The 20,304-nt window shown below is 36.7% G+C and overlaps 1 protein-coding gene across 1 annotated transcript in view; it reads right to left on the reverse strand.

Annotated features, from left to right (window-relative positions):
* DIAPH3 (diaphanous related formin 3) overlaps positions 1-20,304 on the reverse strand; it is a 489,528-nt gene that overhangs the window by 404,869 nt on the left and 64,355 nt on the right. The window contains exon 4 of the mRNA XM_070480866.1: positions 10,898-11,002. Within this exon, the coding sequence (XP_070336967.1) occupies positions 10,898-11,002 (105 nt within the window). The remainder of the gene's footprint in view (positions 1-10,897; positions 11,003-20,304) is intronic.

Consider the following 20,304-nt stretch of genomic DNA (forward strand, 5'->3'; position numbering starts at 1 on the left):
AAATTCTTCAAGATAGTCTTTCACAGCACTTGAAGTGATTTCATGCCGCGATAGATTTAACACACTCACTAATTTATAGACACACACAAGCAGATGAGACCTATTTTTCCAGGGGTGGGGTAAAGTACTGAAGGGCAGTCTGAATTTTCCAACTATCAATGGGATATAAAAAAGGATGCATTCTGCATAACTTATTGAAATTATATGAGAAGATGATAGCACTGCACAAACATGATATAGAAATTAAGACTAAAACTACTGTTTTATTTAAATCTATTTGTAGGTCACAGACCATTAAGAGGTTTGATGAAAGTTTATGGGTGACACAAATAGCAAAATTGAGAATTATCATTTAAAGTTACATAGAAAAATGTCATTCATTAATATATCATCATTTTCTCCCCCTGAAAGTCAAAGGGAGTGAGGCATGAGGGGACAAGCGAGAGGAAGAATGCTAATAACCCAGAATTGTTTTTTAACCAAAGACATAAACTGGCATAGAATAAAGAAAAGAACATGAGATGCGAAATCAGAAGACCAGAGAATCTGGGCAGTTGGCGGCAGCAGTATAGTTTTTGCAACTCCCCGGATACCTACAGAAAAAGAAACAAAACAACTAAATAGCAAAAATAAAAACCGAACAATATTGAGCAACAAGGTATCTCCATGATCCTCAAAATACAAAGAGTTGGAGACAAACCACTAACACCCACAAGATCTGCACAGTATCAACATCTGTGTGGGAAGAAGCAGAGAAAGCAACAAGATGTCTGATCAACATGAAAACAAGAGAACCCCCAAAATAGCCCAGAGGTATTCATTAGAGATCACAGTAGACCAATCTGAGGACAGCGGCTGAAACTGAGTGGTTTAGCCTGCCCCAATTGTGGGCGAGTGCAAGGAGCAGGAAAGATCCGAGAAACTGGAGCTAGTCTATGTCCTATGAACTCCCAACACCGAGCTGCCAGAGCTCCCTCCCAGGACACAAACACACACTGAGGAGAAAGTGCTGGGAGTGAAATCAAGATTGAGCAGAACATTCCTACAGAGGATGAAAGGATACCACAAAAACAAACCCACAACATAGGTCAAACTGTCACTTACAATTTCAAAATGAGCTAAGAGATATTAAGAAAATATACAAGTCATGACAAAAAACACTTAAGGCAGAATTAGAAAAACTTAAAAATGAAATGAGAGAATTCAGGGAAAACAGGGAAATTAAGGGGCTGGCCTGGTAGCATAGTAGTTAAGTTCACGCACTCTGCTTCAGCGGCATGGGGTTCATGGGTTCTGATCCCAAGCATGGACCTACACACCGCTCATTAAGCCACAATATGGCGGCATCCCACATACAAAATAGAGGAAGGCCAGGATAGATGTCAGCTCAGCAACAATCTTCCTCAAGCAAAAAGAGGCAGATTGGCAACAGATGTTAGCTCAGGCTTAATCTTCCTCACCAGGAGGGGAAAAAAAAAAATTCAGAAATGAAGACTAAACTAGAAGGAATATAAGAAGAGGAAAACATAATAAATCATGTCATAAGAGATTCAGAAATGAAATAAATGAAATTTTAAAAATCAAAACGAAATGGAGAATAAGATAAAAAGGATTTGGAAAAAGTGGCATTTTGAAGATATACAAAATCCAACATACCGATAATAGGATCCCTGAAGAAGAAAACCAAAGCAAGTATATAATGAGAGAGTGTAGTGAATATTTTATAATCCCAACTCAGACTCTGGATAAAAAGAGCTAGTAACCTATAAGGAATAAAAATTAGCTATCAGCAGACCTTTTGACAGAAATGCTGTCATGCTTTATGTTAGAAGAAAATGACAATTTAAGATCCTAAGGGAAAAAAATTTGTGAGCCAAAGAGTTTATATCCAGTAAAACTGACTAAACAATAAAGGGCATATACTGTTATCAACATGCAAAACTCGGAGAATTTTATTTCCATGAGCCCTTCAGAGGAATCTACTTAAGAACCAACCAGACAAAATGACTAGAGAAATGTCAACATAAGGACAGGTAGTGAACATTAAAATACAGTTAGAAAAACAGAAGAATAAACAGTTATTCACAGATGCAAAGACTAAATGAGAAGCAGAAAGAAACAAGTATAAAATGTACTAACTATATGCTCAATGTAGATATAGCACAACAACAAACACCACAGCGAGGCGGATGGCATATGCAAAAGATATTTTTTAAATACTCACACATACTTTTTTCTTTTGCTTTTCCCTCCACTGAAAAGGCCTACAAACAGTGATTAACCCACTAGCAATACGCATTCTTGACCCCCAGAATGTTCTTGAAATACCATTTCTCACTAAAGGAAATGACTGATTTCAGGTCTAGTGTGGGAAAAGAGAGGCGCCTGTATCCTCTTATCTTACCAGTAGGTGTGAAACAATCCAAAACTACTAGGCCATGCCAAATGACTAGGAGCCAACGGGACAAGGTCCCACTGGTCAAAGATGGGACAATTTGAGCTTCACTAAGACTGATAATTGTGATGCATAAATTCTTGACATTAAAAATAATTGGTCACCTTCAGAGGATGACAGGGAACCCATTCAGCATCCTGAAAACTGGTAAATACAGAATCAAGCATTTATCCTAAATTTCCTGTATCACAAGTCAATCAGTATTTGAGAGGAAATGTCTCTCTATAAACGCATTCCAACCAATAAACGGAAATGAAATTATAGAACTTTAATTATAAACCAGACATGAAGTACCTCCTAATAACAGAACAGAACACTTCCTATGTTCCTGCCAAAGGGATCAAACCTGAGTCTGACAAAGTCTCTGGATCTAGCTGCCACTTGGCAGGAAATACAAAGGAAAGAGAAATGTGAACTTCACCATGAGTGTGCTGTCAGCCATATCCAGACTGTCCCAGAGAAAATCAATAGATGGGGAACCTGAGGATTAAAAAACTTTTAAAGATATTCCAAATTTTATAAGCAAGATAAACTATGGTGTCTGGTGATGTGCTTTGGGTAATAAAACTAAGAAACTCGAGGAAGGGATTCCTACAAAAGTCAAGGTAGTGATTACTTTTACGGACAAAAGGGAGGTTTGAGACTGAGACAGGGTAGACGGAGGTTTTCTAGGGTGGCTGGCAAGGTCCTGCATGAATCTGAGTGTTCTTAGGATAACATTAAGCTACAGATTTGTTTTTCAATATTTTCTGTAACTTTTACTTTATAATAAAAATGTTTTTAAAACAATCAGAAACCCTGGTTTCTAGGTCTAGCTGCAGCACTAACGGGGATGTCACATGCTCCCCAGGTCTTTCCTCACTTGTAAAATGTAGAGATGCTCTAAGATATATTCCAGACCTAATGTAAATAAAAAACAATTCAATAACTACGAAACCGTATACTAAATGAGAGTATAACAAAGTCATCCTTAACAACAGTGCCAGAAAATTATTTTAAGTCACCAAAACAGTGAGATACAGCTTTCCCAAGAAAAAAGCTACCAAAACAATCTAGTGTAACAGTAAAAACATTCAAGGAGCAGTCAGAACATTAAGATTGTCTGAATTTACTTTTGGACTATTCTGTTTTCACATCTCAATAAATCCCAAGGACAGAATTCCCAGTTTACTAAATCTACCCTGGAAATCTATCCTTTCTGATATTGAAAGGATTTAAAATAATTCTGTATTACATTGAGAGTAAGAAGCTACACCAACCATTCCTATTTTCTTGGGGGTGGGGAGAAACCATTATACGGCACCAGTTAAGAAATGGTAATAAGTCAGGGAAGCATGAAATTAGGAATGAATGCCTTTTGCACATCAAGATGATAAACCCATTACGGATTTCTTTTTTAAGTATACAGAATTTTTTCTATTTAGGAATAAGTAAGAACTGAAAGGATGTCCTCTTAAGTCCAAACTAAATTAAGAGGCGTTTAAGTTTACTGCCACCAACTAGGGAGGTTGAAGTTTTAAAACCAGGCATACTCTTCTCCTTGCTAATACATATTCTTTTGGCATGTTTTTCCAAAACGGACTAGGTTCTTCTGTTACCATAGATAACCTTCCCCTTTGATGATTTCTACAGGTGGCCAAGTATCACAGGGAATCTAATTACAGTACGCCACTAGAACACTCATTTTGACTTTATGTGCATGCAAACCAGCCTTGAAGCCACAGTGGCTTGCTAACAGTTTTACGAGTAAATGTTCACCATGCTTAGCCTTTAAATTCTATTGACTCCTAGTCTGTTGATGCATTAACATCACTCTAAAAGACATGGAGTGATGAGGCTCACCTTGGACAGCCCAGGAGCTCTCATCCTTGACTGTACACTGGAATCACAGAGAGAGCTTGACTAAATACTGATGCCTGGGTCCCATCTGCAGGAATCCTGATTTAATTGTTAAATGGTAGGGCCCAGATAGGGAAATTTTTAAAGTCCTCCAGCTGATTCTAATGGATATCAAGACTGAGAGCCATTGTTCCTGGCTACGTCTTTCCCCTCATTTCATCAATTATTTTTCCCCTTCATTCACTGAAAGACAATTGTACATACATAACACTTCTCAATTTTTCACTTATTCCTTCAGAACTGTTCCTTCTTTCAAAAGATTCATTGCATATGGATATTTTCTTATTTCCATGATAAGCACATGCCTCTTCTTTCCGGCACTTTCAAAGTTTTCATTACTTTTGCAATTATCAGACATGATAAGTTTAATTCCATTCATGAAAATCTAAAAAGCAAGAATGAGCATAGCAAAATATCTTAGACCAAGTAACAACTCAATAAGCAAGAAGAAAACAACCTCAGATGATCTCTAAGGCCACAAATGGTATAAGTGTCATTGACCACGTCATGTTCTAAAATTCTAACAAATTTTCTAGTAAATAATGTTTCTGTATCTGGTGAGTCTTTTTAAAAAGTACTATAAGAAAAGGTATCTTAACTATAAGGTTTAACACCAAAATTACACAATTCTACTTTGAACCTAATACAATTTCTTCCTTCAAAAAGAAGAAAAGATGAGCTTTCTTCATTATCACATCCTGCCTAAACAAAAACACAACGCAGTAATAGCAGAGAACATTAAATGCCACTGGTGCTGCCCAGAAATAACACATAAGGAAGCTGGATGAATCTGAGCTGTTGGAAGACAATTTTAATTGTATATAAATAAAACCTGTCTTATATAGGCACAAATGGAAATTAAAGAGCCAGATAGATTATTAGGAAATACTCTTCACAAGAAATTGGTTCATTGCCCTGAGGTGCTGAAATTTTCTCCTAGTCAGCAAGCAAGACCTGGTGGCAAACAAGCAAAGTATCACAAGCAAGGGCATTGTTGATAAATAAGTAAGTGTCTAATACCAAGCACCAGCCACAAATTTTTACCAAGGTTTTGTGTAACGGGGGTGCTTTAATCAATCCCTAACCTGAAATATAAGCCAAAAAATAAACTAGGTTAACTATCAAGAATGTGTAAAACTATGTCTTGTTCATCTAACTTTTTAGTGGTTATAATATAAGCCTCTTAAATAACAACAACAAAAAGAGAAAATAAAAAGAACTTCATTTACCTGTATCTGACAATGCTTTCCAAAATTAACATGAAAAACTCAACTCTAAGAAAAATAGACATTGGAAGGTATGAAAAGGCCTTCACTGATATTACAATATTAACTAATCAATGCTAAAACAAATCAAATCTAGATTTTTCTACCTAGAGAAAATACACACAAATCTGAGCATATGACTTCTATTTTCTCAAAACAGTTTTTTCTGATCAAGATATGCCTTAAAGGATGATACTGTAGAAAACCATGTCCCCCACACTTGAGAACATCATGTCCTACTGAGCTGTAACAAGAGGTACCGTGATAACACCTTTCAAGTTGATTTTAAATGCTATATATACATACACATATTCACGAGAATCTATAATCCCTCACTTAAATGCATTCCACTTACACTCAGTCATTTCATCCCATTTAAAAAAAAACTTGTTACAGCCTTTCTATGTGCCTTTAAAACTGTGTTCTACAACACCTGTTATTTAACTTTCTTATGAAAGAAGACTAAGCAAGAACTACAGAAATACTTAAAGAAGGGTTCAAGGAGTTAAGCTAAACACTATCCAAACTTTTCTAATAAATGCACTACTTGACTGCAGTCCAGATTGACTAGGAAAGAAAAAAATTAAAGTCAAAGGAAGCTAATAAACTTCCAAGAGCACTTATAAAAGAGGAATTCTGCTTTAGTCCCTGGGAAAAGAAATCAAAAAGGAAGAAATCAAACAAACAGGAAATAAAGGATGGATGATCTCATTAAGAAGCTTAGAAATGTGAGCTTGGGCCTTCCTTATTATAGATACCAGCCCACCTAAAAAGAGTGTGTTACTTGCAGCTGTGATATAAACTCCAATGATATATCGGGGGTACTGGGGGGGGGGGGGGCGTGCAGGAAGCCCACAAGAACTTTTTGGTACCAAGCTAGTGCATTCATAAGGATCTAGAAGTATAAATTTTGAAGAGAAATTTTTAAAGCATTTTATCCACACCTAATGGCACAGCCCAAAAAGACTACACGCTGACAGGGAGCAGCCTGGTTGTAATCTGTCTGGAAGGAAACTTCCTGGAAAGTCTCATCATCTCAATATACAAAAATAAATTGGGAGAAAAAGAAAAAGATGACAACTCCAAAAGCACTGATGAGCAAATGCTTGTCTCTATGGCTCCTGGAGACACAGTGAAGGCATTTTACATAGAACAAATTTTCCCTCAAAACTCTTTAAATTCTCTCTCTCAGTCTCTCCCTGAAACTCCACCTCCCTACAAAGGCCCAGACATCTTTCTGGTCCTTTCCTGTCTCTCAAACTAGTTCTTGCTGGTTCTCCTCCTCACTCCCTCTCACCCTCCTCTGAGCCTCTTCTTCGGGGGCCGGGGGAGGCGGGGGGTTGTTTTCACTTTTTAGGATACAGGTTTTGGCCTCTCGAGTATCCATATTCTCCAGTTTTGTATTATCACAGATTACAGATGGAAAAGATAGAGTGAATATTTTATTTTTACTAATCCTTTGCATCAGAATGGGTAAAAATGTACCTATTCATCTAAATCCTACTCTCTATAGGTATCCTTTTCAACACATTCTTTACCTGAGCATAAATTAATCCATGGCTGGCTTTCTGCTAACTCTGTCACGAGAGACTTTCATATTACCCAGACATAATACACTCAGAGATGGCTCAACCTGAATAAAACTAAAGCCCCCACAAGAAATAAACACCAACTTAAACACTGGTGTCACAGAAAAGGGGTATGATACACCCAAACCAAAAAGAAACCTTGGTGAAGGCAGCAACTCTATTAGGATATCTCCTTAAGCCTGGTTTGTCCGCTCAAAGCAGAAGAATCTTAATTACAAAAAAATCATCATTTAATGGTATCTGCAGGGGTGCTTTAAGAATTTTAAGGGAAGCAAAGGATTAAAAATAATTAAACCACAATAAAGAACAAGAACTACTCTCACAGTGAGATTAAGCATAATTAAATACATTTATATGGTAGTTTTGTATATTAAACCCTAGTTCCCTTCCATTTAGAAAATGGGGAAAATTCTTAAGCAATTACAGCTTAAAAGATCCTCTTTTCTGTTCCAGCATTTTCTTCTCCTTACATTGTTCAAGAACTGTGGATTCTCTTCCACTTGGACTATCATGTCACATCCTACTTTCAAGGTCCTTAGCACTAATTGCAGAATAGTCTTACCTTCCAGCTGGTAGTCAAACAAAAGTAAAGTCTGTATTACTCTTTTTGGAAGAAATTTTCTCCAATAAACCTTCCAAGTAATTTACCAAGGAATGGCCACCGAGCTTCATAGTACCTCTCTCAACTATGCTCTGAGTATACTTGGTGAGGGGAAGGTACCTCAACATGCTCCTTTGGATAGAATGAGTACTTTCCAGAGTGAATTAGAGATAAAGAGAGATCCCACATAGTAAAACTGTCTCTGGATGGTATATTAGGATGCTTACAGCAGCAAAGCAAAAACCCAACTTGAAGCAGCTTAAGAACATGCATCACCTCACATAACAGACACGTCTAGAGGCAGGACTGTGTCAGGCCAGAGCAGCAGCTCAATGATGTCGGCACCAAGCATCCCCCATCCTCTCACAACCACGTCGAACGGCAGAAAACACTGGCTTTCCTTCTCTGGAGCCCTTTATGGGGTTGGGGGGACCACCTTTCTCAGAAGCCCCCAGCAGACCTGCCCATCAGATGGTACTGGCTAAACCTGGATCATATATCCTTAGGAAGTTAGGAAAATGTGAGTCTGGCATTTTTAGTCTCTAAATATACTTGCTTAATAAGATTTTAATAATCTTTCCTAACTGAAGAAATTCAGTTTTACTATTTTGCTACCCAAACTGAAATTTACTAAGGTCTTGGAAATAACCTAGTTTGACTGGTGGTTTGGTTTGGTTTTTTCCTATTCTAAAACCAACCTTAGCTACTTCAGGGCTAGTTAGAGGGTTAACATTTCTAAAGTATTTTCAAGTCATCACTTGTAGGTATCACTACCACTTTCCAAAAAATAATATTAATGCTTACCCACAAAAGAGAATCTCAAAGCAAATTCTAAGGCTAAAATGATAGAAGTGTATCTGACACAAACTCCCCACATTCTCTCTAAGACAACCTATCTATGAATTTTGATTGTTTTTCTCAGAGAAACTACTTCAGTACTCATTAACCTCAATACACTGGCTTGACAAAGTCTGAACCCAAGAGTTAAAATGTGTTTCTACTTTCAGAGCAAAAATAGATGACTGGTCAGCTTGAACTTTCTACAGTGTTAACCATCTGCCAAATTATTCAGAAGTCTCCTAGGAAAAGCCATGATCCTCCACACACTAATTAAATGAATCAACGCTTTAATCATACTTTAGATAACTAATCTATTTCAATCCTGATAATCTAATTATCTTATTCTGGTAAATAAATTCCAACCTTACTCCAAAATGATTAGAGGATTAACATTTAAAAATCAGTGAACACAAACTGAAATAGACCCACTATAATGAAGTTCAAAATGGTTTGTTCTTCTATTAAAAAGCCTCTTTATTATCTCAAAATTAAGAATTAAAATGCAGTATTATGCCAAGGTTTTCTAAACCAATTCTAACTAACATAGTATCTTTTACAATTATAGTAAGTGAATTCATGCTTATTGGATTTAAAATTCCCTCACAGGGCCGACTTCCCTGATGACTCGATATAAAACAGTTCTACCAGCCCCACTCCCCCCGGTTTGTTATTCCACATCACATTTCACCTCCCTTTACACGGTCTGTTCCTCTTACTTGTGTACTATCCTATTGTATAGGACAGTGACAGACTCTCCTGGGGCTCCATGTCCAGGGCCTAACATAGTGCCTGACATAGAGGTATTTCATAAATGTGTTGAGTGAACAAATGAATGTCTAAGAAATTTAGACTCACAAATAATAAATTAGTATTTTTACTGAAATATATTTACTTATATTTTTAATCATGGTATAATGATTTCAACAGCAACAACAAAAAAAATCACAAAGAAAAACAAAAAGCAATTACTACTACCATCTCTGCTACCACAAGAGGCGGCCATTGGTTATAAAAATATCTGTTACGTTTTAATCATGGCATAGACAATTTAATTCTAATAACAAACCTATGAGGCAGGTATTAGTCACATCTTATGGATGAGGAAACTGAGGATCAGAGAGGTAAAATAACATGCCCAAGACCAAACAGAGGATAAATAAATCGATCCAAAACGCAAACTCCGACTCATAGACCCCTAATGCTAATTTGTGATATCTGAGTATCATTAAGGGACAAAAGCAATTCCTATCACAAAAGCAGGATACAGAGCATATTAACATAAAGAGCTGGAAAAAGCACAGTACTCAGTCATTTCTACAGCTGAACATCAGGCTGCCAAAACATGAGACACGTTTAAAAATTAAACATCATTTGAATCTTTCTTCCAAAAGAAATACCTCAGAGTCACTGAGTGGTCTAGTAGATAAATGGAGTTAAAGTATAAATAACTTATATTCTTGTAACCTGGTCTTAGGTTAAAGTATCTGGTGAAAACTATGAGGTGTTAAGCTATTTTTCTCTAGTTCAATTCTATTTTAAATTCAGTCAACATCATTTTCTACTGTCTTTCTGCCAATCGCTTGTTCATTAGCTTCCATTTTACATTTTTCAACCAATCCATTTATTCACAATTTTTATATGACTGGTCAAGCTCATTTGTTGTTCCATGAAATAAATGTAATTGATTCTGTGTGCCAGGCGTGGTTTCTTAGACATTTAGTCATTACTTCCACCCACATATTTCATGTTTCCCTGGAAAACTGGCAGCCATGTGGAGGCTTAATGCTCCTTTCATATATCTACATTTATAATTTGTTACAAGATAATTTTATCCATAGGGAAACTCACATTAAAGATGTGCCTCTAAGCCACTATTATGTATTCTGATTTAGGTAGTTAGAGTAAAAGCACTCTCGCCTTTCTATAATACAAACATTATCCCAATTTATAAGTGACATTAGAAATCAATATCCATCTTAATTCACTAACAAGGAAAGATGTCTGAGAGCAAGTAGATCAACCAATGAGCGTTTCTTAGCAATCTGGCTGAAAAAAAAGCAGTTTCAAAGTTTTAAGATGAGAAATATTTTGAAATTAAACAAAATTATAACACTTGTGCCTTTAATTACACATTCAAATGCCCTCTGATTACAGTTACCCACAAACTCAAGCGCTTCATTAGATAAATGCATTGTTTTCCATCCTACAACGTTTCAGACATATTTTTCAACTTGACAGTTTTACTTACTGTCTTGGAAGCAGTATTAATGTACTGCATCACCATTTCTTTTTTGATACTGAAGTCCTTTTCCCGCAATGGTGCCTTTTTATCTTCATTTAAATTCATATCTTCCTGGAAAACACAATTAAAAAGCCTCATTTTAGAATCTAAGTAGAGCAGCAATTCTACATACACTATGAATGGAAAATCAATAATTTGTGCGTAAAGCAGCATTAATTGTTTTGGAATGATTTACGTGTAGTTCTGCCTGGAGCAAAGAGAGAGAAAAGAGCTGGAGATACAGAGAAGTATTCTAGATCATTTTAACAAGTAAAAACCATTTACCAGAAAAAAAACTTTTTAAATTCACAGCAGGCTAGTAAAATTACATTCATATCACTATAGATAATTAGACAGTTGACAATTTCTGCCTTTCATAAGGTCACTAGGATTCACAATTTGAACTTATATGCATATAATATACATATATATACACACACACATTTTCTCCCCCCAACAGCTGCACCTGAAGCTATCCTGCCCCATTTCGAAAGAGCTGCTCCATGTATCATAAAAATTAAAAGGTAAACAAGCCAACCACTTCTGAGAATCTGATAGCTACAAGCACATATCAAATACCTAGTACTGGTCCCAGCAAAAGGTGACACATTCTATAGCTTTATCTCCAGTCTTGTCAAAAATATTCATTAACTAGTTAATTTATTCTTTGTTCTAAATCACATCAAAGTTACACCCACAAAAAGAGGTACTACCTAAACATCCGACATTTCTCACTAGCACCAATCAAAATAAGTTTAAGGAACTTGGATCCTGCTACAGGCCTAATTCTAACTAAAAATACAAGTCAAGCATAGCCACATAAATATGTGAATTGCTACCAGGATCTATTAATTAAGTTGTTTCAGAGGCTGTTCTGGCAAAAGAAAGAAGCCTAAGGTAAGACAAATGGCTGAAGGAGAAGGAGCTCAAATAAATTTCCTCCTGATCTTAGCCCTAGGTCATTTGTGATATGCAACGTAAAACACCTGAATGTATGTATAAAATCCATATCCCCTCAGAATCGGGTCCATAAAAATCAGGACTTGGGATCACCTATGGAGCCCAGCAGGTTAAATTTCTTCCAAGTTTTATAAGGGCGCTACAATTCATCAGACACTGTAGTTTATGTCTTTAGCTGACTCAGTTTTTGGCTACCAAACCCTTCAAGCACTTAAAAGTCAAAATTCCCTTCATTTCACCTTGATATAAACATTTAAGATCTTAGAAGTTGTTCCATTTGACATTCCAATAAAAGGCAGTAATTAGTAATGTCACTCTTGGCTCTTCTGGTTAGAAATATCCTATTATGGGAACAACGGTTTGTTTTGTTTCATTTTTCTCTCTAAGCCAGTGATTCTCGATAGGCTTTAACACCACTAAGGAAGGATTTTGGAACTGCCTTGAGGCATTTTGGTTGTCACAGTGACTGAGGTGATGCTACTAGCATTTACAGGGGAAAGGTGTGCTAGACGTTCTGCAACACCTGGGCTGGTCCTACGCAATGAGAAACTGTCCTGTGTACCACTGAGTGATGCACATATCTTACAAAAGAGAGAGAGAATGATAATTCTCTAAGCCTAGACTCCAATTCAATGGAATTAGATGTAAAATGAAATGAATGTAAATTGTCACATATTAAATACTTTATGTTGCCTGGTTTTAATATACATTGAATTCTCCAAGAATCTAATCATTTGTAAATTATAATTACACTGTACTTTCTTTTCTTTTTTTAAGCTTTACCATCAGCTGTGCTCCATTTCTGAAATGTACGTATCTAGGACAATACTCCTTGTGGTACGTAAATCACCAGAACAGCACACTTCTATCAACCTACTCTGTCACCTGCTGTACTCACAGTGGCATGAGGTGAAGAGTCAAGAATGTGACTTTATTGTACTTTCTTGAGTAGTCACGGCCAATTGTTTATATTGAAACACATACTGTTTTACTATGTAGTACAGAAAGGCATTTTGTTGATATTTTTTAAATTATGAGTATAGATAGCTTATATTATCTATAAAGAATTTCACTGGAAGAAAGCAATGGTGTGGTTAGGGAACAGTTGTTATAAAAGACGTGGGGCCCTAAGAGCACTAAGAACCTCTGTTTCAAATTATTCACTATACTTCTATTTTCTAATGGCCAAATATGACCCAATCTCTAACAAGCAAATTAAAATACTTAACAGATACAGAATATTAATAAAAACAGAAATCCCATTAGCCGTGGCTTAAATCAAAATAAAATTTCAAGGTGAACCATCAAAAGAAAAAAAGAAGACTACTGCTTTCTTTTTGGAAACGCATCTTCAAGATGACATGAGCTCATACACAAAAATGGTGTATCTGGAATTAAGGAAGAGACCCAGAGTTCTCCCAACCTCTTTCCTCTGGTTTATCCCACCTCTCCTATCTAAATATGGCACTCAGCTTCATGACAAAAGTGTGATGACAGTCCCTGTTTAGAAACGAAAAGGAAATAAAGAAGAAATGACACTACCAAGAAGTTTGGAATCAACTGCATAATACCACAAATCTTCCAGGAGCACTCATCAGGCACGCAACTTCATCTAACATGCGGTCATTCTCTGTATGTCCAGGAGGAAATGGCACTGGAAAGAGTAAGAAAAACTCTGCCCTTTACAAAAGGAAAAAGAGAAAGATGGGAGCAATGGAAAAAAAAATAGGTACATACGTATATATGTAGGTATAAAGGGTGCAGTATTTTTAGAAGAGATTTCAAATCTCTATTATAAAGGGCTAAAAGAAGAAAACTATGAGATGTTGGTACTGAACTTCTGGTGGTCACAAAGTCCTTGGAAAAAGTATTGGAAGCTTTTTCCTAGAAAGTGCACATCCATGTTTCAATTCCAGAGGAGTTAAGCTAAGCATCCTCCCTGGCTATCTAAGAAAGTGGAGTTGGGGGGCCTCGGGGGAGCCAAGCATCTTCATTTAATAACCCCCTGCATTAAGAGAAAACCTTCAACATGAGAGTCTGAATATCACATAGGATAAGCTCCACATATTACAGAATAAAGCCTCACAGAAATGAAATCACTTTTCAGAGCTAGTTGGTTGTTAGCAACTCTAGAACTGGGGCCTAGACTCCCAGTCTAGGGCAATTTCCAGGAAATTATAATGGTTCCCTTGTGAGCAAGTCATCAATTCTCACGTTACTTAGTTTACATCTGCTTAAAATGATCATATTGCACCTCCATTGTTTTAGGTCAGGTTCCCTAGAGGCAGAGCCTGAGACAGGGATTCAGGTGCAGACTGGTGGAGAGATACTCCCAGGATAAGGGGAGTGAGAGAAGCAAGGCAGGATGAGGAAGAGACAACTGAAAAGGTGGCCTCGGCTGGGGCTGGATTCTCGCTTCAGCCTGAAATGCATTGCTGTCAGTAGCACCTGGAGGGAGAAGCCAGCATCCACACTGCCAAATCAGTCAGCCATTAGCTTCAGGACTCTAGTTCCCTGAGGCCAAATCTCTGGATGAGGGGGCAGCTGTGAGCCACTAGGAGCTAACACTCATCACCTGGGGTGTGGGTGCACCAGCCTTGGGAAGGGAGTCTTGGAGGGGCACCACCGGCATCCACTACATCATTTGAAAATAACTTACTTTATATTAGAATAAGGCTTCTTTCTAAGCAGAACTGATTAATACAGAAACCCACATACACAAGCAATATAAACCACCATGTATTAACCAATTCTTCCATTCAAAGATAGGTAGAGACATCTACCACACTGCATAGGTACAAAATGACACTGCAGCTACTGATTGTAAAATAGCCCTGAAATGCAGTTTACTTCAATATATCAATATATTGGTATATATGTATGCAATTCATTAAATATTATAAATTAATAAAATACTAAACAGAAAATACATAGGACACAATGAAATAAGGCAGGATGAGTAATTTGAATAAGGCTAATATTTCAGTGGATATGAGGTAAATATTCTTAAAATGGAAAAACCTTATCAGTTGGCTATTGAGCTGAATATATCTCACTCAGAAATATGTGAGCAGTCATCAAATCAAAACTTCAGTTTCTGTCTGTCTGAGGAGTAACTATTGTTTTGGTTGTAAAAGTTGTATTAATACCTTAGCAACATACATTATACATTAACTCATTTATAGCACTACCTTCATGTACATGTTTAGACACAGTTTTGCCTGGGGAAATTGGGAGTTGCAACACCAAAAAGTAATTTTCCTTTAGTTAATTACTTTCTAATTAAAAAATGTACCTAAATTGAATCACTATGTGCTGTTTTGCTGTGCAAGTCTGACTGGCACTAGGGATAGATTTTAGAAACAGAAGTAACACTGCAAAAAGAAACCCAAATTGAGGGGCACTCTACAAAATAACTAAGCAGGATTCTCCAGAAGCGTCAAGGTCATGAAAGATAAGGAAGTGTCACTGATTAGAGGAGACTAAGGAGACCTGGGAAACGACATGCAAGGTGTGGTCCTAGATTGGATCCTAGAACAGAAAAGCACGTGAGTGAAAAAACTGGAAAAATCTGCATCACATCTATAGTTAGTATTGTACCAACATTAATTTCTTAGGTTTAATAATTGCACTAAAGCTATATAAGATGTTGACATTAGAGGAAGTTGGGTGAAGGGTATGCAAGAACTCTGCGTTATTTTTGCAACTCTTCTGTAAGTCTAAGATTATTTCAAAATAAAATTTAAGACTAAATTGAAACAGTCACAAAAATTCTGGTATAAAAATAATTTGAAAAGAACCAGAAAAATGGAACGTCCCTCATTCTTAAAAAAATAATTTTCTAAATGTCCAGTAAATAAGAATAAATTTGTAGTGTACCTGGTTACAATTAATACACATGTATTTGATGGAAGGGAGGAAGTAAAGAAACCACTATCAAGACAAATCTGAGGCGACGGAGAGAAAGAGTTAAGACACAGGTAACAGAATTCCATTCAAAATCTAAAGGCCAGGCACCTTTGGAATTTTCCAAAACATAAACTTCAAGTTGCTCACTTTTTCTCCCACTTTCATTCCAAATCTGCTCTGATTCTCCCAGTAACCCTTTCTACATCTTTTCACAAAGACTTAGTATTCCAACAATCTTAAGTGATGGTTAAATTCTTGGGCCAGGCACTGAGCTAAACAAACATTTTTAATTAATCCTCACTAATAACCCTTTGGAGTATCTACTATCCTCTCTTTATTGATAAGAGAACTGGGGCTCACAGAAATTCTTTAAGTTGACCATTGTCCTATGGCTTAGATTTGAACTCTGGTCCATCTTCTCTCTCCCCTCTTATTTCCTCACTATTTATCTTCATTATCAACTAAAATCCAATCTCTTTTGGCACTAATATTATCTGACCTCTCTCTTATGTTGCCAATACTGTGTGTTGACTCCTCTGTCATCCCACGCCTTGCCACCCAGTCTTTGGCTTCCCCACCACCAGCAATCTTCAATTCCCTTTCTTCAACCGCAGTCTTCATGACCACACTTAGACATTTTCATCATCTAGAAACTGTTCCACCTCTGCTATCATCATCTCCTCCATGATCCTTTTCTCCAACCTCAATTTTCTCTTTTCACTTCTTCCACTCCCACGCCACCTATTCCTTGACCTCAGTAAAACCCCCAGCTTCTTGACATCCCCCCCTTCATTTTCTCCCAGTACAGACTAACTCTACGATCCATCACTTCCTGTAACACTTATGGGAAATCCTACCAGCCTCTCCTTCTCACATTCTCTAAGGTACTTATTTCAAACTTGCCATTACCCAGGAGCTATGCAACTGCCACTTCTACCTGTTATTTTCAGTAAGCAAATTTCAATTTCCCTCTGTGAAAAGAATGCATTCAATTTCCTGTTTCTTATATTACCAATTTATTTGCATACTAATCTTTCTGTGCCAATTCCTGCATCTATCTAAAGATAATCCCATTCATTTCTGCTCTGGATCCTCTTTCCTCTCACCTCCTAAAAGGGCATTGCACATCAATTATCCTTTTTCAATCCTGTTCCACTGAATTCTTCTTAGTTGGTTGGGTCTCAGTATATAAACATGTTAATCCTTAATGGATTAAAATTAAAAGAAAAAAAAAACCCTTCCCTCAACCCTAGCTCTCCTTTATATATGACTTGTTTTCTCCTTCATAGATAACATTGAAAACATTTTTTTCCACATTTGCTGTCTCACAGAGCATAGACCACAGTGGTTACTTTTTAGATAATTGTTAAACAAATGAGATGTAACAAAAGTTCCCAAATAGAATTTACTAATCCTATTTTGGGACAGACATATGAAATGCAGGTAACTTTCTGGGAAATGGAGCTGGAACTAGAGATAATACCCACAGCCCCAACCTAAAACACTAAAGGAAACAAGGTCCAGTTCCCGAGGTAGAATCTTCAGGCAATGGTACTGACACAGGTAAAACCGGCCAAGCTGAAATCCACTACATTCTCAGGGAGCACTAGCAGAACCACACACACAACCCTCAGTGACCTGGAACAGGGTCAGTGTATGGTCAAGCCCTGCCCAGTGGGCACCTGCTCAAGGGGTGAATGGGGCTGAGATCCCACTCAGACTTCACTCACCAAGCTGTGTGACTTTGTGTGGTCCTATGTCCGCTCAGAGGAATGAAGGCATACACCTTTTCCTAACTTGCACAAGGACACCAAACAGGTCAGTGGCAGCCCTGACCTGAAAACCAGGTCCATGACATGTAGTCAAGCCAGCAGCTTCTAAGATACTCCAAAGGATCCTTCCTTTGTGTTGGATGGGCCAGAAGTTCCCACAAACAAGGAAATTACATTTGCTGCTATTTTTAGACAATAACAGACATCTTGACTCCATCCTAGACTGATAAAGTACTGGTACAAAATAAATATTTTCCACATTTTCTTTGGCAAAACAGAGGGAAAAAAAAGACATAATCTTAATTCTCATGCACATACATGCAACTAGTTAGAGCACCAGGAGCAATGAAGCAGAGAATGGCAAACAGAGTGGACAGTTTTTCAACTGAATTACAAACGTTAGACTCTTTATTTTCATTCACGGATGTGGATTTTACAAGACAGCATGCTCATTAAATTTACATATATCAAGTTGAGTGGGATAGTTAACACCATGGAGAGTCAGATTAAATTTAAAATGATTGACTATTTGGAGAATTAAGCGAATATATACAAGCAGCAAGTTGAAGATGGTCAGGTGCAAGCTAATTCACCCAGGGAGGAAAACACTACAGACAGGCAGAGGCATGACTAGAGTTATAAAATAGATATGGGAAAGACAGTCTACTAATGGGTCAATAAGCATAATATCGGAAGGCAAAAATTGAAAGCACAGCAAAACGAAAACCAAACATTAATGCATATTAAGTTAACAGCAAGCACCTCATTTCAGTAGTGCATTCTGTTTTGTTTCACGTGTTAAAGCCAATATAATTGTTCTCGGTAGCAGTCTCCAGTTTTGCTAACATTGCATCACTACTGCCACAGATTGGTTAAGCATCTTAAGAGGTTCACAATGATCCCCTAACTACTTCTCCTGAGACTTCAGAGCTCAACATCCTATAAGCAGTTTTACCCATATTTCTTCTATACGTGTAATTCTATCTTTCACCACATTGGAATTCATCTTCCACATCACACAATGTCAAAAGGTCTTGCTCATGCTTATCATTACTGAGGTGGATTCTGACTACCATGAACAGTTTAGTGCCAAATAAAAAACGAAGACTTCATGATCTCATTCAGGTAATTATGTACTCTCAAATAGTGCGCATTAACTGAATCTTATCTAGTTCTGCAATTTAATAAATTTTATTCTTAGATTAGGTTTAAGTAAAATTTAAAAACCTTTAAAAGATGAATACAACCAAGAACCTGGAACTGGGAATTAAATTTATTACCACTTTTATTCAAGATGTCCATAAATATGCTAAAATTATAAAATAGCTTATCTTTCTTTTGTCCATCATTTTTACTATGTTCTTATATAAGTCTTTATAATAATTTTTTTTTTACATAAATGTGATTATAAAGAGGTTATTACTTTTGGTTTTACCACAAGTGGGTTGGATTTTCACTCTTCTATCCACAATGTCCTTACTCAATCCCCATTAAAATTAATAGGGAATCAGATGGCTAGCTCATTAACAGGACAGCAGCCAGAAAATGCTATTTACCCAGAGATTGACAATGAACTCATAAACACTATTATTTGACCAAATATTCTAACTGGAGCTAATGGAAATAATGTGAAACCAAATCTCAGTTTATCCTAATGCCAGTAACCAAGGAACAAACAAAACAAGAAAATGTCACTTTTTTCAAATACCATAAATTTTAGCAGAATAGATAACAAATGAGATGAGTATGCGGGGAACTGCACAACTCTTATTTTGGAATAAAAACTTGAACTGTTCAAGCTTATGTACTTACAATTCCAGATAACTGTTATGTAATCCAGCAGATAAGAACACTACTACTGATAGAGTTTCATTCATTTATTTGCTTTTCTAAACGACCATTTCTTCATAAATTACATAAGGGATAAAATGATCATTTGACTGAAGATACAAACACTGACTTTTCTAGAGAAGAACACAGGACTGAGAAAAAGCCTTCACAGCTAGAAAAGGCTGCACCTGCACACTTCCTTATTAGTAAAAGAGTATGGTTAAATATTACCACACATTTATCCTTTTAAAATTCCCCTAACCATTTGATTGGTTCAACAAACTCCCACCAGGCAAAAATCCAATGCTCCTAAATCATTTATTTTCTCATTTATCTCGATGTAGAAGAAACAACTAGGCATTGACATTATCCCCCTGTGACAAACACAACCCATGAATCAACTTGACAATTGCCTTACAATCTATACTCTCTTCCTCCTCCTCCTCCTCCTATTTGGATTATTATTTGGATTGCTTTTAAACCACTTTTCCCTGAATTTTTCAATTTTTATGTAAAGGAGAGGAAAAGGGTGACAACTAATAGACCAGAACAAAGCATTCTGATAGGACCGCTCTCATTTTATCTGGTAAACCTTAAATATACTTTTTCAGTTTATAAGAAATAAAAAGCGCTCATGATACAGAAAAGTAGATTTGTAAAGAATGCTAATACTTAAAATAAACTAACTGCTGGTAGGAATCTATAGCAGTCAATAAATGCTTAGAGAATTAACACAAAGGAGTCTTTGTGGGTTTTTCTTTTCCTTCAGACTCCTGGTGACCCTTAAGATATCACTTACACATTCAACACAATAGGCATTCGATTATCTGACTAAAGAAATATCTGTGCATAAATCCTTAACACCAAGGATTAAAGAGTAAAAATAGAAAAAGAAAAAAAATT

The sequence above is a fragment of the Equus asinus genome, chromosome 11, assembly GCF_041296235.1.
Source record: "Equus asinus isolate D_3611 breed Donkey chromosome 11, EquAss-T2T_v2, whole genome shotgun sequence".
Lineage (NCBI taxonomy): Eukaryota > Metazoa > Chordata > Mammalia > Perissodactyla > Equidae > Equus > Equus asinus.